We start from the raw sequence: 17332 nt of genomic DNA, 5'->3' as shown, positions 1-17332 counted from the left end.
CCTTTTTCTACGCAGATCGCATTGTCCCTCCTTTTTTCACAAGGAAGTTAAAGGAAACATGCGGGGTGCTGGGTTCCTCAGCGCTGCTGGAGTGCAAAGTTTCTGGATCACCACCCATTTCAGTTGCCTGGTTCCAAGATGGAAATGAGATTGTTAGTGGAGACAAATATGAAGTCTCATTTTCAGACGATGTTTGTGGTTTGAAACTGAATGCATTGGACTCATCAGATACCGGACCTTACACCTGTGCCGCGGCAAATGCCGCTGGCTCTGATGAATGCAGCGCCTTTTTGATTGTACAAGGTCAGTAAAAGAGGGCCAAGGTGCCTTAGGCAAAATGCTTCCTCCATTTGCTGCTATTTCTTCCTTGGCAATTTTCAGCGCGCCTATAAATCTTCAGCCAAACTCTGATTTGGTTTTCATCTTCAAACGTAACGATCACACTAATTTGTGTATGTGTCTTAACTTCTTTATGTATGTCTAGAACCACCCTCATTTGCGAAGACACCCGATCCCGTGGAAGTTCTACCTGGGATGAGTGTAACATTCACGAGTCTCATAAAAGGAACGGCCCCGTTCAAAGTTAACTGGTTTAGAGGCATCAGAGAACTTGTGTCAGATAGTACCTGCAACATCTCTTTGGAGGAGACAGTTGCAGAACTGGAATTGTATGAAGTAGAACCACTCCACAGTGGAGATTACACCTGTCGGGTCACTAATGACGCTGGCAGCGTGTCTTGTACCACTCATCTTTTTGTGAAAGGTGTGTTTTGACTGTTGTTATTGATAGAGTTTGTTTATTTGTGTATGTGTTTGTGTGTACGCACACATATTCGTGAACATCTTGTTACTTCTTCTATTTGACTTTTTCCTTCCTATTTGTTGCTATAGAGCCAGCAACATTTGTGAAGAAATTAAGTGATTCCCGTGTAGAGCAAGGGAAATCCATCCTTCTGGAAAGCACATACAAAGGAACTCCTCCTATTTCAGTAACATGGAAGAAGAATGGCTTCCATATAACACAGTCCCCGAGATGTAGTATGACAACTACCGAAAAATCGGGCATACTGGAAATTCTTAACAGTACAAAAGACGATGAAGGGGAATACACTTGCGAGGTTGCCAATGATGCCGGAGCAGATATTTGCCAAGCTCAAATATCAATCCTAGGTGTGTTGTTATCTCCGATTCCTTAACCACTCTTGTAATAATAATGGTCAGTGTAAGATTTGCTCTCTTTTCTGTGATGCTGATTGCGATCATTTGTGCTTTAGAACCGCCTTATTTTGTTACACACTTGGAACGTGTAGAGGTGACAGTCGGGAAGTCCGCATCTTTTCAGTGCCAAATTGCGGGGACGCCGGAAATCAAAGTCTCCTGGTACAAAGAAGATACAAAACTAAAATCGACCCCTACTTATAAAATGTACTTCAAAAATAATGTGGCCACGCTAACTTTCAGCCGTGTGGAGAGCAGTGACCTTGGAGAATACGTCTGCAAAGCAGAAAACAGTGTTGGCTTTGCTTCTTCCACAGCTCTGCTCACTATTAAAGGTGATGGTTTCATTTCAAATATCTCAGTAATGACTCTTTATAGTAACAGGCTTATCGTAAATGCAAATTGTCTGCAGGTTGGCAGGATGCCTTATTTCCTACTTATTTTCTTGCAGACCGTAAGTTTCCACCGACCTTTGCAAAGAAACTAAAAGACATTCAGGAGACTGTTGGTTCCCCCGTTACCTTTGATTGTCGCATAAATGGCTCGGAACCTATTCAGCTGTCATGGCATAAGGATGGGGTGCTATTACACGATGATGATAACACACAAACAACATTCTTAAATAACGTAGCAACTCTTCAGATCTTGCAGACCGACATGGCTCACTGTGGCCAATACTCGTGCTCAGCTCACAATGCTCTTGGGACTGCTTCTTCCAGTGCCAAGCTCCTCCTCACAGGTTGGTAGCTGCTAAATCTTGTCCCGGCCATTGGCTTTAAACAAACAGAAGATACTGCGCTGTTGTGGAATGTCAAACGGTCTGATTGCGTGGCGGTGAAGCAGCAGCTGTGAGAGTTATGTTGTTTCTTTCTATTTTAGAGCGTCTGAGACCTCCTGTCTTTGACGTGAAACCTGAACCCGTTGAGGTGGCTCTTGGAGCAAGTGGTTCCTTTAAATGCCACGTCACCGGATCGGCGCCACTAAAAGTCACTTGGGCAAAAGATAACAGAGATATCCGTCCTGGGGGCAACTACAAGATCACCCTGGTGGAAAACACAGCCAGCTTGACAGTTCTAAAAGTAGGCAAAGGAGACTCCGGACTATACACTTGTTCTGCGAGCAACAATGCTGGAAAGGATTCTTGCGCAGCGCAGCTAAGTGTGAAAGGTATTTAAGAACGCAATGCTTTGTCGTCTTCTTGCCAAGCCTTTTACCTTGTTAGAGACACAAAACAATGCCGTGCGTCTTCTTTTATCTTTCAAAGGGCGCAAAACTGAAAGCGTTCAATCTACCTGGTGAGACAGAGCAAACACATTGTCCAGGATTTTGACAGCAGAATTTTTCACCCTGTTGTTTATTTTAGGATTGACTCATATTGCATCTTGATAGCTGACGCGATTCCTGAGCAAAACCCTTTAACCTCCTAAATGGAAATTTTCCTCACCCACACCAAGAGTCTATTAGAATATGAACATTTGAGAAGCTGACAGTAGTCTGGGGGACAAACATTTTTTTCCCACCCGCACGCTGCTCATAGTATAGTATGTGGATTCTTCAACCTACGTATCTCTACATTTATGATCGGACTAATCTACCCTGGTGTAAACTACACCGGTATATTAGGAATTTTCACCTTTGCGATTCCGTCATGTGGGCAGGGCCTTTGGGTTTATAACAGTTGTTCTGGCTCTGTAATTCCTATTGATCCTTTAACAGGATGAGTGTAGGCTAAGCCTCTTAAAAAAGTGTGCCAGCATTAACATGTACTTATTTGTAGGGTTGTTAATTAATTGCAGTTAACTGAAGCGATTAACACATGAGAAATTAACTTGTTTTTTTTTAAAATAGCCCTGATTAATCGCAGTTTTAGCCGCACTGTTAAACAATAATAGAATACCAGCTTTAATTTATTATAAATATTGTGGATGTTTTTCTACATTTTCAGATATACTGATTTCAATTAAAACCATAGGCGTGCACAGCACATTTCATTAGGGTGTGCACCCAGGGAGCCCTGCGCTAGCCCCGCCCCCATCCACTCCCTCCTACTTCCCACCCCCTGACTGCCCCCTTCAGAACCTCCAACCCCTCCTGATCCTTGTCCCCTGACTACCCCCTCTTGGGACCCCTACCCCTAACTGCCCCGCAGGATTCCACGCCCTACCTAAGCCTCCCTGCTGCTTGTCCTCTGACTGCCCCCCAGGACCCTACCCCCCTACCTGTCCCCTGACTGCCCCGACCCTTATCCACACCTCCGCCCCCAGACAGACCCCCGGGACTCCCACGCCTATCCAACCGCCCCGACAGGACCCCCAGAACTCCCAACCCATACAACCCCCCCTGCTCCCTGCCTGCCCCAACCCCTCTCCATACCCCTGCCTCCTGACAGGCCCCCTCCAGAACTCCCAACTTATCCAACCACCCCTCCTCAGCTCCTTGTCCCCTGACCACCCCCTCCAGAGACTCCCCACCCTAACTTCCCCCCCCAGGACCCTCCTTGCTCCCTGTCCCCTGACTGCCCTGACCCCTATCCACCCCCCGCCCCCTGACAGACCCCGGGACTCCCATGCCCCATCCAACCCCCCCTGCTCCCTGACTGCCCCCTCCAGAGACCCCCCACCCTTAACCCCCCCCCGGGATCCCACCCCCATCCAGCCCACCCTGCTTCATGTCCCCTGACTGCCCCCACCCCTTATCCAACCGCACCCAGTCCCGGACCCCTTACCACAAGGCTCCTAGCAGCATGTTTGGCTCCGTGCAGAGCCAGACACGCTGTCCCGCAGGAGCGGGCAGCCCTGCCCCTTTGAATGCTGCGTGTGCAGCACTATGGCTCCGGATGAGCGGGGAGCGTGTCTGCCTCCCCACGGAGCCAAACACTGCCCCACGGGAGCACGCAGCCCCGACCCCCAGAGTGCTGCGCGCACAGCGGCATGGCTCCAGGGGATGGGGGGAAGACGGGGGAGGAGCTGGCGACTTGCTGTGCTCAGCTGGGCGCTCCGGCCAAGGAGCGTGGACCCCGCAGCTTGTCACGCCGTGAAAGTGGGGCCATTTTCCCACCCCTGCATTAGGGTGTGCCTGGGCACACCCGGCACACCCTGTGTGCATGTCTATGATTACAACACAGAATGCAAAGTGTGCAGTGCTCACTTTATATTATTTTTATTACAAATATTTGCACTGTAAAAAAGATAAAATAAATAGTATTTTTCAATTCATCTCTTAGAACAGGGGTTCTCAAACTGGGGGTTGTGACCCTTCAGGGGGTCATGAGATTATTACATGGGGGGTCACAACCTGTCAGCCTCTACCCCCAAACTCTGCAATGCTTCCAGCATTTATAACAGTGTTAAATACAAAAAAAGTGTTTTTAATTTATAAGGGGGGGTCACACTTATAATTTTGCTGTGTGAAAGGGGTCACCAATACAAAAGTTTGAGAAATACTGTCTCAGGCTAGGTCTACACTGGGGGGGATCGACTTAATACATGAATAGCATAGCTGAAGTCGGCGTATCTTAGGTCAATTTACCTGGCCATGAGGACGTCGGCGAGTCAACCGCTGCTGCTCCCCCGTTGACTCCACTTCCACCTCTCGCCGCGGTTGAGTTCCAGAGTTGATGGCAGAGCGATCAGGGATCAATTTTATCACGTCTACACTAGACGCGATAAATCAATCCCCAATAGATCGATCACTACCTGCCGATCCGGCGGGTAGTGTAGACATACCCTTAGAAGTAATGTAGTGCTATCTCTTTATTGTGAAAGTCCACCTCTACAAATGTAGAATTATTTTTTTCACATAACTGCACTCAAAAACAAAACAACGTAAAACTTCAGAGCCTACAAATCCACTCAGTCCTACATCTTGTTTGGCCAATCACTAAGACAAACAAGTTTGTTTGCAGTTAAGGGAGATAATGCTGCCTGCTTCTTATTTACAATGTCACATGAAAGTGGGAACAGGTGTTCACATGGCCCTGTTGTAGCCGGAGTTGCAAGGTATTTACATGCCGCATGTGCTAAACATTGGTAAATGTAAAAAGCTTAAACACAGACTTTATACATAGCAAACATACTTTTGCCCAAAAGGTCGATCAGGAAACAGACTTCAGCCATATACATATATTCTAGGACTAAGCTACACAGCATACACATACACACCAGGTATCTATACACTAAATTATATATTATATATATATAATTCTCTTCCATACATATAACATGGACAGAATTCAATATACATTTCTAACATGGTCAAGGTCACAAATCAGCTGAAATCTAGTATGGAAACTTCCAAAGAGCAAATTTCAGCTGTAAGTTTGGCATTTTAAGACGCTGTCACCCACAGTAAGAGTTGAATATTTCAGGGACTCATGTCAATAAATATATAGTTTTGTGTGCAGTACCTATGTGAAAATCTGGGCACATGATATATAAACTATTGAATTGTAGTGAGGGTAATTCTTATATCTAAATGCTTTTGTAAGTTATATATATGGCAATTTAGTAAACAATAATCTTTCTGCAAAATAAATGTCCGAATCTTTGTAAGGAACTTGGGAAATCATTCTACATGTAATACAGACCATTGGCAAAGACATACAAAGAAACTCCCCTGCTTTTGTTTGTTATGTATGCTGTGTGTTCATTTCTGTCATGCTGCCACCAGATATATCACCGGCTAGTGTAAATTCATGTTTTGTAGATATTTCTACTCTTGCCCCACCACCCAAAAAAGTGTACACTGTCGGTTAGATTTTCATTTTAAAGAATCTGCAGTTTAGTGAATCATCTTGTTTACTCTTGTCCTTTGGTTTCATAGAACCACCAAGGTTTATTAAGAAGCTAGACTCCTCTAGAGTTGTGAAACAGCATGATTCCACTACATATGAATGCAAAATAGGCGGGTCTCCAGAAATCAAAGTCACCTGGTACAAAGACGAAGCTGAAATCCACGATAGCGAAAAATACAGAATGTCCTTTGTTGACGCCGTGGCAGTCATTGAAATGCACAATCTCAGTGTGGAAGACAGTGGAGACTACACTTGTGAAGCTCGCAATGCAGCGGGCACTGCAAACACCAGTACTTCGTTGAAAGTGAAAGGTCAGAACCCCACTCCTCCCTTTTTTGTCGGTTCCTCCTTTTAATCTGCTGTGGAAGGTTAATAAATCTTCTCTTCAGTCAGATAGGCGAGTGCTGCCTTCTGAGAACTCAGGGTACGGATTTTACCAGGGTGCTATGACATGGGAGCCATCTCTTATTGTGACTCGTGTCTTTCCTCTTCTATATCAGTCCAACATAGTGATACAATTTACTGTTTAAATGTTCCTTTTTCTGTTATGTCCCCAACTGAATTAACAGAAACTCAAATTTCTTCTTTTCATAGAACCCCCTGTTTTCAGCAAGAAACCCCATCCAGTTGAGACTTTGAAAGGTTCAGATGTCCATCTTGAGTGTGAGCTTCGGGGCACTCCTCCGTTCCAAATTTCATGGTATAAGGACAAAAGAGAAATTAAAAGTAGCAAGAAGTACAAAATCATGTCCGAGAACTACCTTGCTAGTATTCACATCCTTAGCCTGGGTGACGCAGACGTCGGCGAATATCACTGTAAGGCCGTAAATGATGTAGGAAGTGACACTTGCATTTCCTCTATAACGCTAAGAGGTTTGTTTAATGATTTACACATCAGTTATTCCTAGCATCGTGTCATTCTCGTCACTCTCTTCGGGCACTCTCCTTGCAGTTTTAACATGACGTATCTTCTCTTCACCAGCACCACCAATTTTTGTGAAGAAGCTCAGTGATTTCACTGCTGTAGTTGGGGACCCAGTTGAGCTGCAGGCCACAGTAGAAGGATCCCAGCCCATTTCTGTTCTGTGGCTGAAAGACAAAGGGGAAATCGTTAGAGAAAGCGAAAATCTTTGGATTTCCTATTCAGAAAATGTTGCAACTCTACGGATTGGAAAAGCAGAACCAGCCATTGCTGGAAAATACATCTGTCAGATCAAAAATGACGCTGGAGTTCAGGAGTGCTTTGCCACTCTGTCAGTTCTAGGTTGGTAACAAGGAAACAAAACAATATAAAATGATATTTTAACCTCACTTAACAAACTGATTGCATCTTCTGTCCTGTCATCAAATATGGCTGTGATTTGCATCTCATTTCAGAACCTGCAGTCATTGTAGAGAAGCCCGGCCCAATGAAAGTCACCTCTGGAGACTCTTGTACTCTAGAATGCACAGTGGACGGCACACCGGAGCTTACCACTAGGTGGTTTAAGAATGGAAAAGAGCTGTCTACTAATCAGAAATACAAAATTAGCTTCTCCAATAAAGTGTCTGGGCTTAAGATCCTCAATGCAAAAGTAGAAGACAGTGGAGAGTATACTTTTGAGGTGAAAAACAGTGTTGGTCAAAGCAGGTGCACAGCTTCAGTGCGTGTTTCAGGTTAGTTGATTAACTTGTGAATTATCTTTGATTCTTACCATTTCTTTAAAAGGCGTTACACAACACGCTGCTTCCTTCAGTATCACGTCAGGCTGCTGCCACTTTGGGAAGACTCACTGCTAATGTGACCTAAGGCACTCTATGTGGGTCCGGTAGTGTTGTGGAGATCATGGAGGGAGGAAGTAGGTTGAAGCCTTCATCCCATTTTTCACCTGTCACAAATATGAGGCTGTTGCTTGGGGTCAGTCTCATCAATTGAGTCTGCACGTCCCAGATGGTGCAATACTGTTCTTCTCCTTATGAGGAATTATTGAAAAAATAAAAGGAGAAAGGTGACCCTCAGAAGGGGTGAGTTGACAACTCATTCTTATCTTCTCTCAGTACCTCAGGCCTCAATGGGTCGAATTGTAGGCCTGCTTTGGATTCTCCCAGGCAAACGTAGGTGTGCCAAAGGAAAGTGCAGTGTTTCTGCTAACTGACTGGGAACCATCAACCTGTTGTAATATTTATAGCTGTGTTTCATCCTATACAGATCGCATTTTACCTCCTTCTTTCACGAGAAAACTGAAAGAAGCCAGTGGTCTCTTGAGTTCGCATGTTGTCCTGGATTGCAAAGTGTCTGGGTCACCACCTATTTCTGTTTCCTGGTTCCATGATGGACATGAGATCACTAGTGGAGACAAGTATCAGACAACTCTCACAGACAATACTTGCACTTTGAAAGTGAACACATTAGAGGAATTTGATATCGGAACTTACTCATGCACAGCTACTAATATAGCTGGATCGGATGAATGCAGTGCATATTTGACTGTTAGAGGTTAGTATATAGAACAAGGCAGAGCTTCCAGATATAAACTACTTTCTTTGTGGATTGCTTACATTTTTGGGTCTGTTTATATGAGTCTAATCGCCTGTGTTTCGTATGGGAATATTTTACTCTTCATCAAAGTGCACTTGTCTTTTCTGTGTGTCTTTAGAACCTCCTTCTTTTGTGAAGAAACCTGATCCTCTGCAAGTTTTATCTGGGGAAAATATAACCTTTACCAGTATCTTACAAGGCACCTCTCCACTGGATGTTAAATGGTTTAGAGGTAGCGTTGAACTAGTACCAGGACATAGATGCAACATCTCCTTGGAAAATTCAGTTGCAGAACTGGAGCTGTTTGATGTACAGCCACTCCAAAGTGGAGACTACACCTGTCTGGTCACTAATGAGGCTGGCAGAGTTTCTTGCACAACACAGCTCTTTGTAAAAGGTTTGTCAGGCTTGAAATTTCACACGTTCCTCTAAAAAAATCTCTTGGTGTCAACTTTTAACTTTTATCTTTGTATTGTTCACTGTAGAACCAGCCAAATTTGTGAAAAAACTGAATAATCTCAATGTGGAGAAAGGAAAACCATTAATTCTGGAATGCACGTATTCTGGTACCCCTCCGATTGCAGTCTTGTGGAAGAAAAATGGAGTTGAAGTAGCTCATTCTGCCAAATGCAGCATCACTACCACAGAAACCTCTGCCATACTGGAAGTTCCCAGTAGTAAAGTAGAAGATCAGGGACAGTATACTTGCCACATTGAGAATGATTCTGGGCAAGATAATTGTCACTCTGCAGTCTCAGTATTAGGTGTGTCCTCATTCCACAAGGGATCCTTTTTATAGTAATAGTCATGATATTTAAATTTTGGAATTAATCATGTGTCTTTGTTCTTTAGAACCACCTTATTTTGTTACACGCTTGGAACCCGTTCAGGTGACAGTTGGGGATTCTGCATCATTACAATGCCAAGTTGCTGGCACACCAGAAATTATTGTATCATGGTACAAAGGAGATACAAAACTAAGAGCAACTCCTACCTCTAAAATGTACTTTAAGAACAATGTTGCCACTTTGGTTTTCAGCCAGGTGGATAGCGGTGATAGTGGGGAGTATATCTGCAAAGCAGAAAACAGTGTTGGAGAGGCTTCTTCGTCAGCTTTGCTTTCTGCTCAAGGTGAATTAATCATGTTTACACATTTAAAAGGTTGCATAACTAAAAGGTTGTTTTTTTCAGTAAAGAAAAGTGTCTTCTTAGGAACATTATGTTCCTCTAACTGACCAACCCTGTCTAAAATCCCCTCAGCATTGATTACCTTCCACCAGTGAAAGTCTGCTAGAAATTAATTCCTAATGCCAATCTTTAGTTAACCAGCGCTCTCTCTAAGTGATACAGGCTTCTGATTCTTCCCCTTCAGAATAGGGCATTGAATGTAGTTATTCTTCCAGCTCTTCCCAATGCAGAAAGTGTGAGATTATAAATTAAATGTTATGGCAAATTTCTATCCTCATGTATAATTTTGTAACCACATTGACTGGTAGTCCACATCCTGGCAGAGCTCTCCCTTAACACCAGCCTCCAAGCTAAACGATCTAACAAATAATCTCCTTCATTCTTTGTGGGCCTCTTTTTTTTTTTTTTTTATTATGTAAGTTGGTTGAAAATAATGACTGGATCTTCCAGTGTATCTTCTTGTAAATCTGCCCAATCTATACCACAATATAGTGTCTTAGGCAGTGCTTATTGGAGAATTCACCAAAACTAGATAACTTCCCAAAAATTTTTTTGTTCAATACTTTCCTTGCAGAGCGTAAACTTCCTCCTTCATTCACACGAACTTTGAGAGACATTCATGAAACTGTTGGCTTACCAGTTACATTTGATTGCGGCATAACTGGCTCAGAACAGATTGAAGTATCCTGGTCTAAAGACGGCGTACATATCCAAGATAGCTACAATGTGCAAACCTCCTTCTTAAATAACGTAGCCACTCTCCAGTTTTTGCAGACTGACAAGAGCCTTGCTGGGCAATACACTTGTACAGCTTCCAGTGCTATTGGAACTGCTTCTTCCAGTGCCAGCCTCGTGCTTACAGGTTGGTTGGTTATTAAATAATTTCCCTTTAACATCAACAGGTCATTTTAAAATTTCCATCTCAACTTAAAACAATAGGTGCAACATTTATTTAACAATATGCTTTAAACTAATTGAGCTTTTAAAAGCTATACGTGTTTTTCTGTTTCTTTCACCCTGTAGAAGGGAAGAATCCTCCATTGTTTGACATCCCAATTGCACCCACGGATGCTTTTGCTGGGGATAGTGCTGACTTTGAATGTCACATATCAGGAACACAACCAATTAAGGTCACTTGGGCAAAAAATAACCAAGAGATACGGACTGGAGGAAAATACCAGATCAGTTATGTAGAAAACATAGCCCATTTGACAGTTCTGAATGCTGACAATGCAGACTCTGGAACGTATACATGCCATGCTAGCAATGAAGTTGGAAAGGACTCTTGCACAGCTCAGCTCAGTATTAAAGGTATTGCCTGATTCAGGTGTATGATGTGCATGTTGAATTCCTTTATATCTGAAAGAAATAAGTCTTGTTGTGAGATAAATTGGAGACCATCTTTTAAATATATGCATTAGAAAATGTGTATTGAAATCTCTATCAGGAGAGATCTAAAGGTATTAGAAGGAATGTGAGGATTGAATTGAGGAATGGAGATAATGTTTTCTTCAATCTTCTTCTCTTTAAAACTTTACAGACTTTGTCATCTTAAATGGTTTATAGAAAATTCTAATTTGTTCCTTGTTTATACATAAATTGTTCATTTATTAAAGGCATTTTTCTTAAAAGCAGTGTAAGATAAGTGATATTTTAATTACTTTGTAAGTGGTAAAACTCTACATCCATTTAAACAGTGTCATGTTTTGCTGTTCTAAGAGTGCTATTCTCTGTGTACTTTTTGTAAAAAATAGAATCTTGTTTAATGGTATGCAAATAGTTTTTAACAACATATAGTCATAAAAGGTATTTCTTGAAAATAATTCTACTGAATATTTGATCTTAAACTTTAATTTTACAATTTAAGGAGTATGTTCATTTCTTTCAGAACGAAAAATTCCACCTAGTTTCACAAAGAAACTATCTGAAACAGTAGAAGAAACAGAAGGGAACATCCTTAAACTTGAGGGCCGTGTTTCTGGTTCTCAGCCTCTGACCGTTGCTTGGTATAAAAACAATCAAGAGATCTATCAGAGTCCTAATTGTGAAATATCATTCCTAAAAAACAACATACTTCTGCAAATTAAGAGCGCAGGGCAGGCTGATGCTGGCTTATATACCTGCAAAGTGTCCAATGAAGCAGGAAGTGAATTGTGTACTTCTTCCGTTGTTATCAAAGGTTAGCTAATTTCATGTTTTGCCTCTCTGTGGAGTTAGTTTTCTTTATCAACGTGTTAGCTGGCAAGATATGTCTTCCAAAGCTAATTGAATAATTCTTTCTAGGAGTCTTATGTTTAGGCCATGTTTAATTGTTTTTAAACAATATTAAATTCAGTACAGCGTATCAATGAGATAATGGCAGCTACTTCTCCTTTAGATACTCAGGCAGAACTCTCATGACCTTCAATGTGAGTTCTGTATCTCAAGATAGAATTGAGCACAATATTTCTATTTCTTTCGACTTAAAACGTGGTACTAATAATATAATATAAAATAGTGATGATTTCCTGCAGACTTCTTCATTTCCTTTATTGAACAGTATTACACAAAACTTGCTACTATCAATACATATTAGTAGCAAATAATAACCCGAGGCTGTTCATGCTATGAATGGCTAGATCTTTACAGTAAGCCATAAATTTTTCTGGCAATTATACAAATTCGAGTCCATACTCAGAATATTTGTTTACTAAAGTGTAACACATTTTTCCAGGACAATGTCAGCATTTTTCAAAAATAGCTGAAAACATTTAGCTACTAATACAAGAGTTAGTCTTTGTTTTCTCTATACTGTCCTTTGGGATCTATTCTTGCTTATCTTGTATGCATAATTCCGATTAATTATATGTCTGAGGAAGTCCATGTCCTTAATATACATTCCTAGCATTTTACTTCATATGCTTAGAACGTATTTTTTTTTAAATAATTTATTTAGCTTTTAGCAAACCTAGTGAAAATACATTCCCTACTTCATTGCACATCTTTCTCTGTGTTGGGCACTTGTTTTTCTTTTCTCTTTTCCATACTGTAATTTGATGTGTGTCCTATGTTAAAATAATAATAATGACTAGATTACTCATAAAAATGAAGTTTTTAACAATGAAAAAAAGTTCTGGCCAAATCTTTAGTGGTATAAATATATGATGTCCCATTATATCCATCAAATATCTACTCGTCCTTTCACGTAGTGTCAGTTTTGCTATGCAAGGTGTGTAGCTTTTCCTTTTATTGTTGGAAGGATCAGAACAAATCTATCTATATCTACATTTGTACAGTGAGAGAAGTTTGCTGTGGTAGCTTGGAATTGAGCAGTAATTGTTGTTGCAGTATAGACTCATAGAAATTTAGGGCTGGAAGGGACCTTGAGAAGTCATCAGTTCTAGCACACTGTGCTGTAGCAGGGACAGGTAAATCTTGACCATCCCTGACAGGTATTTGTTCAATCTGTTCTTAAAAATCTCCAATGATGGAGATTCCACAACCTCTCTTAGAAGCCTATTCCAGAGCTTACCTACCCTTATGGTTAGAAAGTTTCTCCTAATATCTACCCTAAATATTCATTGCTGCAGATTAAGCCCATTACTTCTTGTTCTACCCTCAGTGGACATGGAGAACAATTGATCACTGTCCTCTTTATAACCGCTCTGAGCATATTTGAAGACTACTATCAGGTTCTTCCTCAGTCTTCTTTTTCAAGACTAAACTTGCCCATTTAAAAAAAAATTTCCTCATAGGTCAAGTTTTCTAAACCTTTTATTATTTTTGTTGCTGTCATCCCACTCTCTCCAATTTGCTCACATCTTTCCTAAAGTGCGATGCCCAGAACTGGACACAGTACTCTAACTGAGGCCTCACCAGTGCCCCATTGAATGGGACAATGAGGTCCCAGGTTTTACATAGGACACTCCTGTTAATAAACCCCAGAATATTAGTCTTTTTCGCAGCTGCATCAAATGGTTGACTCATATTTAATTTGTGATTCCCCTATAATCCTCAAATCCCTTTCAGCAGTAGCATCACCTACTCAGTTAATTCCCATTTTGTAGTTGCATATTAGATTTTTCATTCTTAAGTGAAGTGTTTTGCACTTGTCTTTATTGAATGTCATCTTGTTGAATTCAGACCATTTCTCCAAATTGTCAAGGTTGTTTTGAATTCTTATCCTGTCCTTCAAAGTGCTTGCAACTCCTCCCAAGCTTGGGGTCATCTGCAAATTTTATAAGCATACTGTCCACTCCTTTATCCAAGTCATTAATGAAAACATTTAATAGTACTGGACTCAGGACTGACCCTTGCCAGCCCCACTAGATACGCCTTCCCCATTTGACAGCAAACCTTCATAACTACTTCTTGAGTATGGTCTTGAGTAAGGTGTGCTCCCACCTTATAGTAAGTGCATCTAGACCACATTTCCCTGGTTTGCTTAGGAGAATATCATGTGTGATTGTATCAAAAGACTTATTAAAATCAAGATGTATCACATCTACTGCTTCTCCCCATCCACTAACCCAGTAAGTCTGTCAAAGAAGGAAATTAGGCTGGTATTGGCATGATTTGTTCTTGAAAAAGTCCATGCGGCTATTCCTTATAACCCTATTATTTTCCAGGTGCTTACAAATTGATTGTTTAATAATTGTTCCATTATCTTTCCATGTATCAAAGTTAGGCTGACAGGTCTATAATACCCCAGGTTCTCATTGTTCCCTTTTTAAAGATAAGTAGTATGTTTGCCTTTCTCTAGTCTTCTAGGACCTCACAAGTCCTCCAGGAGTTCACAAAGACTGACACTTCCCTTCATCTTTCTCTTGATCCTAATTTATTAACTCTCCTCCTCTTATTGAACTGATATCTCTTCCTAGGTGTAACTCATTTTGTGACTTAGCCTTTCTGATTTTGTTTCTATATGTTTATGCTATTCTTTTAGCAATTTGTCTGGGTTTCTACTTTTTATATGATTCCTTATTGATTTTTAGATCATTAAAGAGCTCTGAACGGAGCCATATTGGCCTCTTACTATTCTTCCTATATTTCCTTCACATCAGGATAGTTTGCAGTTGTGCCTTTAATATTGTCTCCCCGAGAAACTGCCATTTCTCCTCAACTCTTTTTTCCCTTGGATATTCTTCCCATGGGACCATACCGACCAGTACTCTAAGTTTTGTTGAAGTCTGCTTTTTTTGAAGTCTTAGCTCAAGTGCTTTAGTTATTTTAATATTCTTTAAGAATGAGTGCTAAATAATTACTGCATTGATAGAAGATGGAATACATAAAGCTCTCTTCTTGCATACTTGTGAAAAAGTACATTTTGCATACTATTTTTTCTAATACTATGTAGCATTAGTATTCTCAGAAACCAGACTTGTATATATCAACGCACATTGCTTATCATTCTCTTACTTGTAGATATGACTGACTTGTTAGAGTCAAGATTTCATTTATTTCTTATGTTTCTCTCTCATGTTCATAACACACATTTCTTTCTTGATTATTTACTAAAATATTTTCCAATTCCAGAACCACAAAAGCCACCAGTGTTTGACCAACCTCTTAGACCAGTGACAATAGCAGAAGGAGATATTTTGCAGTTCAGCTGCCACGTCCACGGATCACAGCCAATCAGGATTCAGTGGCTGAAGGCTGGGAGAGAAATAAAAGCTTCAGATAAATGCAACTTTAGCTTTGCTAATGGAACAGCTCTTTTGGAACTCACAGCAGTGACTAAAACTGATGCAGGCGAATATGTGTGCAAAGCTACAAATGTAGCTGGAAGTGACTCTTGCAAGTCAAAAGTGACAGTGAAAGGTATAGTAAAAGAGAGAAATCACATCTTGTGATGGCAATTTAAACCAAAACTACAATGATCACATCTTTGTTTTCTGTGAATTAAGTGGTTCATAATCAAATAGAAAATAACCAGTGTCTTTGTTACTTCATAAAAATATTACATAATCTGAAATACTGGCCTTATTGTAGCATTATATTTAATTATAATTAATATAACACCATAAATATACAAAATATACATTAGGAGGCCTGTGTCAAATGAACAGTAGATCTGCACCCTGAGGGTTTAGAATTTAATCTTGCAGACAAAACAAAGGGTTTGAGGCAAGACTAAGCTGACAGAGTGGGCTTCAGTCTCCAGAGCATGCATGCTCCATGGGGAAGATGAGGGTTTAGGCATGTCTGGTAGGACATTACTAAGATAATCTGGTATATTGTCAGGGAGAGTGCTCCATGCCTATGTGGCACCATGAGACACAGCAAAGTCTGGTGTGAGCCAGCCAGAAAAATAGTAGAGTAAGAAAGAAGCACATTAAGAAAGAATTCTTTGCCTAGCTCAGAGGCAGCAGTGCAATTAATTGGGCTGGGCTATCTCAGCTTCAACCAAGACAGCACCCTCACTAAATTTAAGTTAATACAGATAACTCTCTATCTCTATCAAATATTTATCCCCCCATCATTATTGCACCGAGCTCTTCACAGTCATTAACATATTAAGGTAGCATCACCTCTAGAACAGAGGCAGCAATGGGCCTAGAAGTCGCTCAGACACTTCAATCTTCTAGCTAAAACTAAGACACCTTGTAGGCCAGGTCTTTAAGAAATGAGTACCAAAGAGAAGCCCCTTGGTACTGTCCTGTGTGGAAGCTGCTGGGTAATAGCTGATGAGAACTTTTGAAAATCAGGCCACTTATTTATGTGCCAAACTGTGGATTTAAGAGCCTAAATTAAAGTAATCCATTTTTGAAAATCCTAAAATCTGATTCTGATGATGTTTACTTCTATGTAAATTTTACATGGTGTGACAGAGATAAGAATAAGCCCTACAGTGTCTGCTTCCATCTTAGGATATCAGATGACAACTTATTGAAAGTCATCAAAAAGTACTTGGCATTTTTTCTTTCACACATGCACCGCATATGCTGCTTTAGTAAATGGATTCAGCTACAATAAAAAATATTCCCATTCAGGGGATTGAAAAAAGTTGTTATGCCTGAAAGTGAGCTGTTCTATTAAACCCTCTATCTTAATTCCTTAAACCTATTTTCCAGAAAAACCAGCAGCTGCACCAGCAGCTAAGAAAACACCAGTGGATGGAAAGCTGTACTTTATCTCAGAGCCTCAGAATCTCAAAGTTATGGAAAGTAAGCTCGTTCTTCCAAAAATATGTCATCTTCTCTATTTGTTGTATTAGTTGTATGATAATATATCCTGCTGTCTTAGACATGTGAAAGATGAGCTTCTTGATTTTGTATTTTTCTATAGAGAGTGTTGCAACGTTTATTGCTAAAGTTGGAGGTGATCCAATCCCAAATGTTAAATGGACTAAGGGAAAGTGGAGACAACTCAACCAGGGAGGTCGTATTATCATCCAGCAGAGAGAAGATGAAGCCAAACTAGAAATAAAGGATGCAACAAAAACCGATTCTGGAATGTACAGATGTGTAGCTTTTAATGAACATGGTGAAATTGAGAGCAGTGCCAACCTACAAGTTGAAGAACGAAGGCAAGAAGTAATTGAAGGAGATCTGAGAGCAAAACTGAAGAGGTAGGCATAAGAATCTTTTCTAGATTTGTCTATAATCTCTACAGTGGGGGACACTGTAATTGTA

The 17332-nt window shown here is 40.8% G+C and overlaps 1 protein-coding gene across 2 annotated transcripts in view; it reads left to right on the top strand.

Moving 5' to 3' along the window:
• TTN (titin) overlaps positions 1 to 17332 on the top strand; it is a 307719-nt gene that overhangs the window by 99629 nt on the left and 190758 nt on the right. For both annotated transcript variants that reach the window (XM_065560805.1, XM_065560804.1), the window contains exons 99-118: positions 16 to 303; positions 485 to 763; positions 892 to 1170; positions 1275 to 1553; positions 1670 to 1957; positions 2098 to 2385; positions 6040 to 6321; positions 6605 to 6883; positions 6993 to 7274; positions 7388 to 7666; positions 8199 to 8486; positions 8647 to 8925; positions 9014 to 9292; positions 9381 to 9659; positions 10291 to 10578; positions 10740 to 11027; positions 11605 to 11895; positions 15231 to 15518; positions 16772 to 16864; positions 16986 to 17268. In XM_065560805.1, coding sequence (XP_065416877.1) covers positions 16 to 303; positions 485 to 763; positions 892 to 1170; positions 1275 to 1553; positions 1670 to 1957; positions 2098 to 2385; positions 6040 to 6321; positions 6605 to 6883; positions 6993 to 7274; positions 7388 to 7666; positions 8199 to 8486; positions 8647 to 8925; positions 9014 to 9292; positions 9381 to 9659; positions 10291 to 10578; positions 10740 to 11027; positions 11605 to 11895; positions 15231 to 15518; positions 16772 to 16864; positions 16986 to 17268 — 5479 coding nt within the window. The remainder of the gene's footprint in view (positions 1 to 15; positions 304 to 484; positions 764 to 891; positions 1171 to 1274; positions 1554 to 1669; positions 1958 to 2097; positions 2386 to 6039; positions 6322 to 6604; positions 6884 to 6992; positions 7275 to 7387; positions 7667 to 8198; positions 8487 to 8646; positions 8926 to 9013; positions 9293 to 9380; positions 9660 to 10290; positions 10579 to 10739; positions 11028 to 11604; positions 11896 to 15230; positions 15519 to 16771; positions 16865 to 16985; positions 17269 to 17332) is intronic.

Source organism: Chrysemys picta, chromosome 11 (assembly GCF_011386835.1).
Source record: "Chrysemys picta bellii isolate R12L10 chromosome 11, ASM1138683v2, whole genome shotgun sequence".
Lineage (NCBI taxonomy): Eukaryota > Metazoa > Chordata > Testudines > Emydidae > Chrysemys > Chrysemys picta.
The sequence above is the reverse complement of the archived record's forward strand: the minus strand, read 5'-3'. Positions and strand labels throughout refer to the sequence as shown.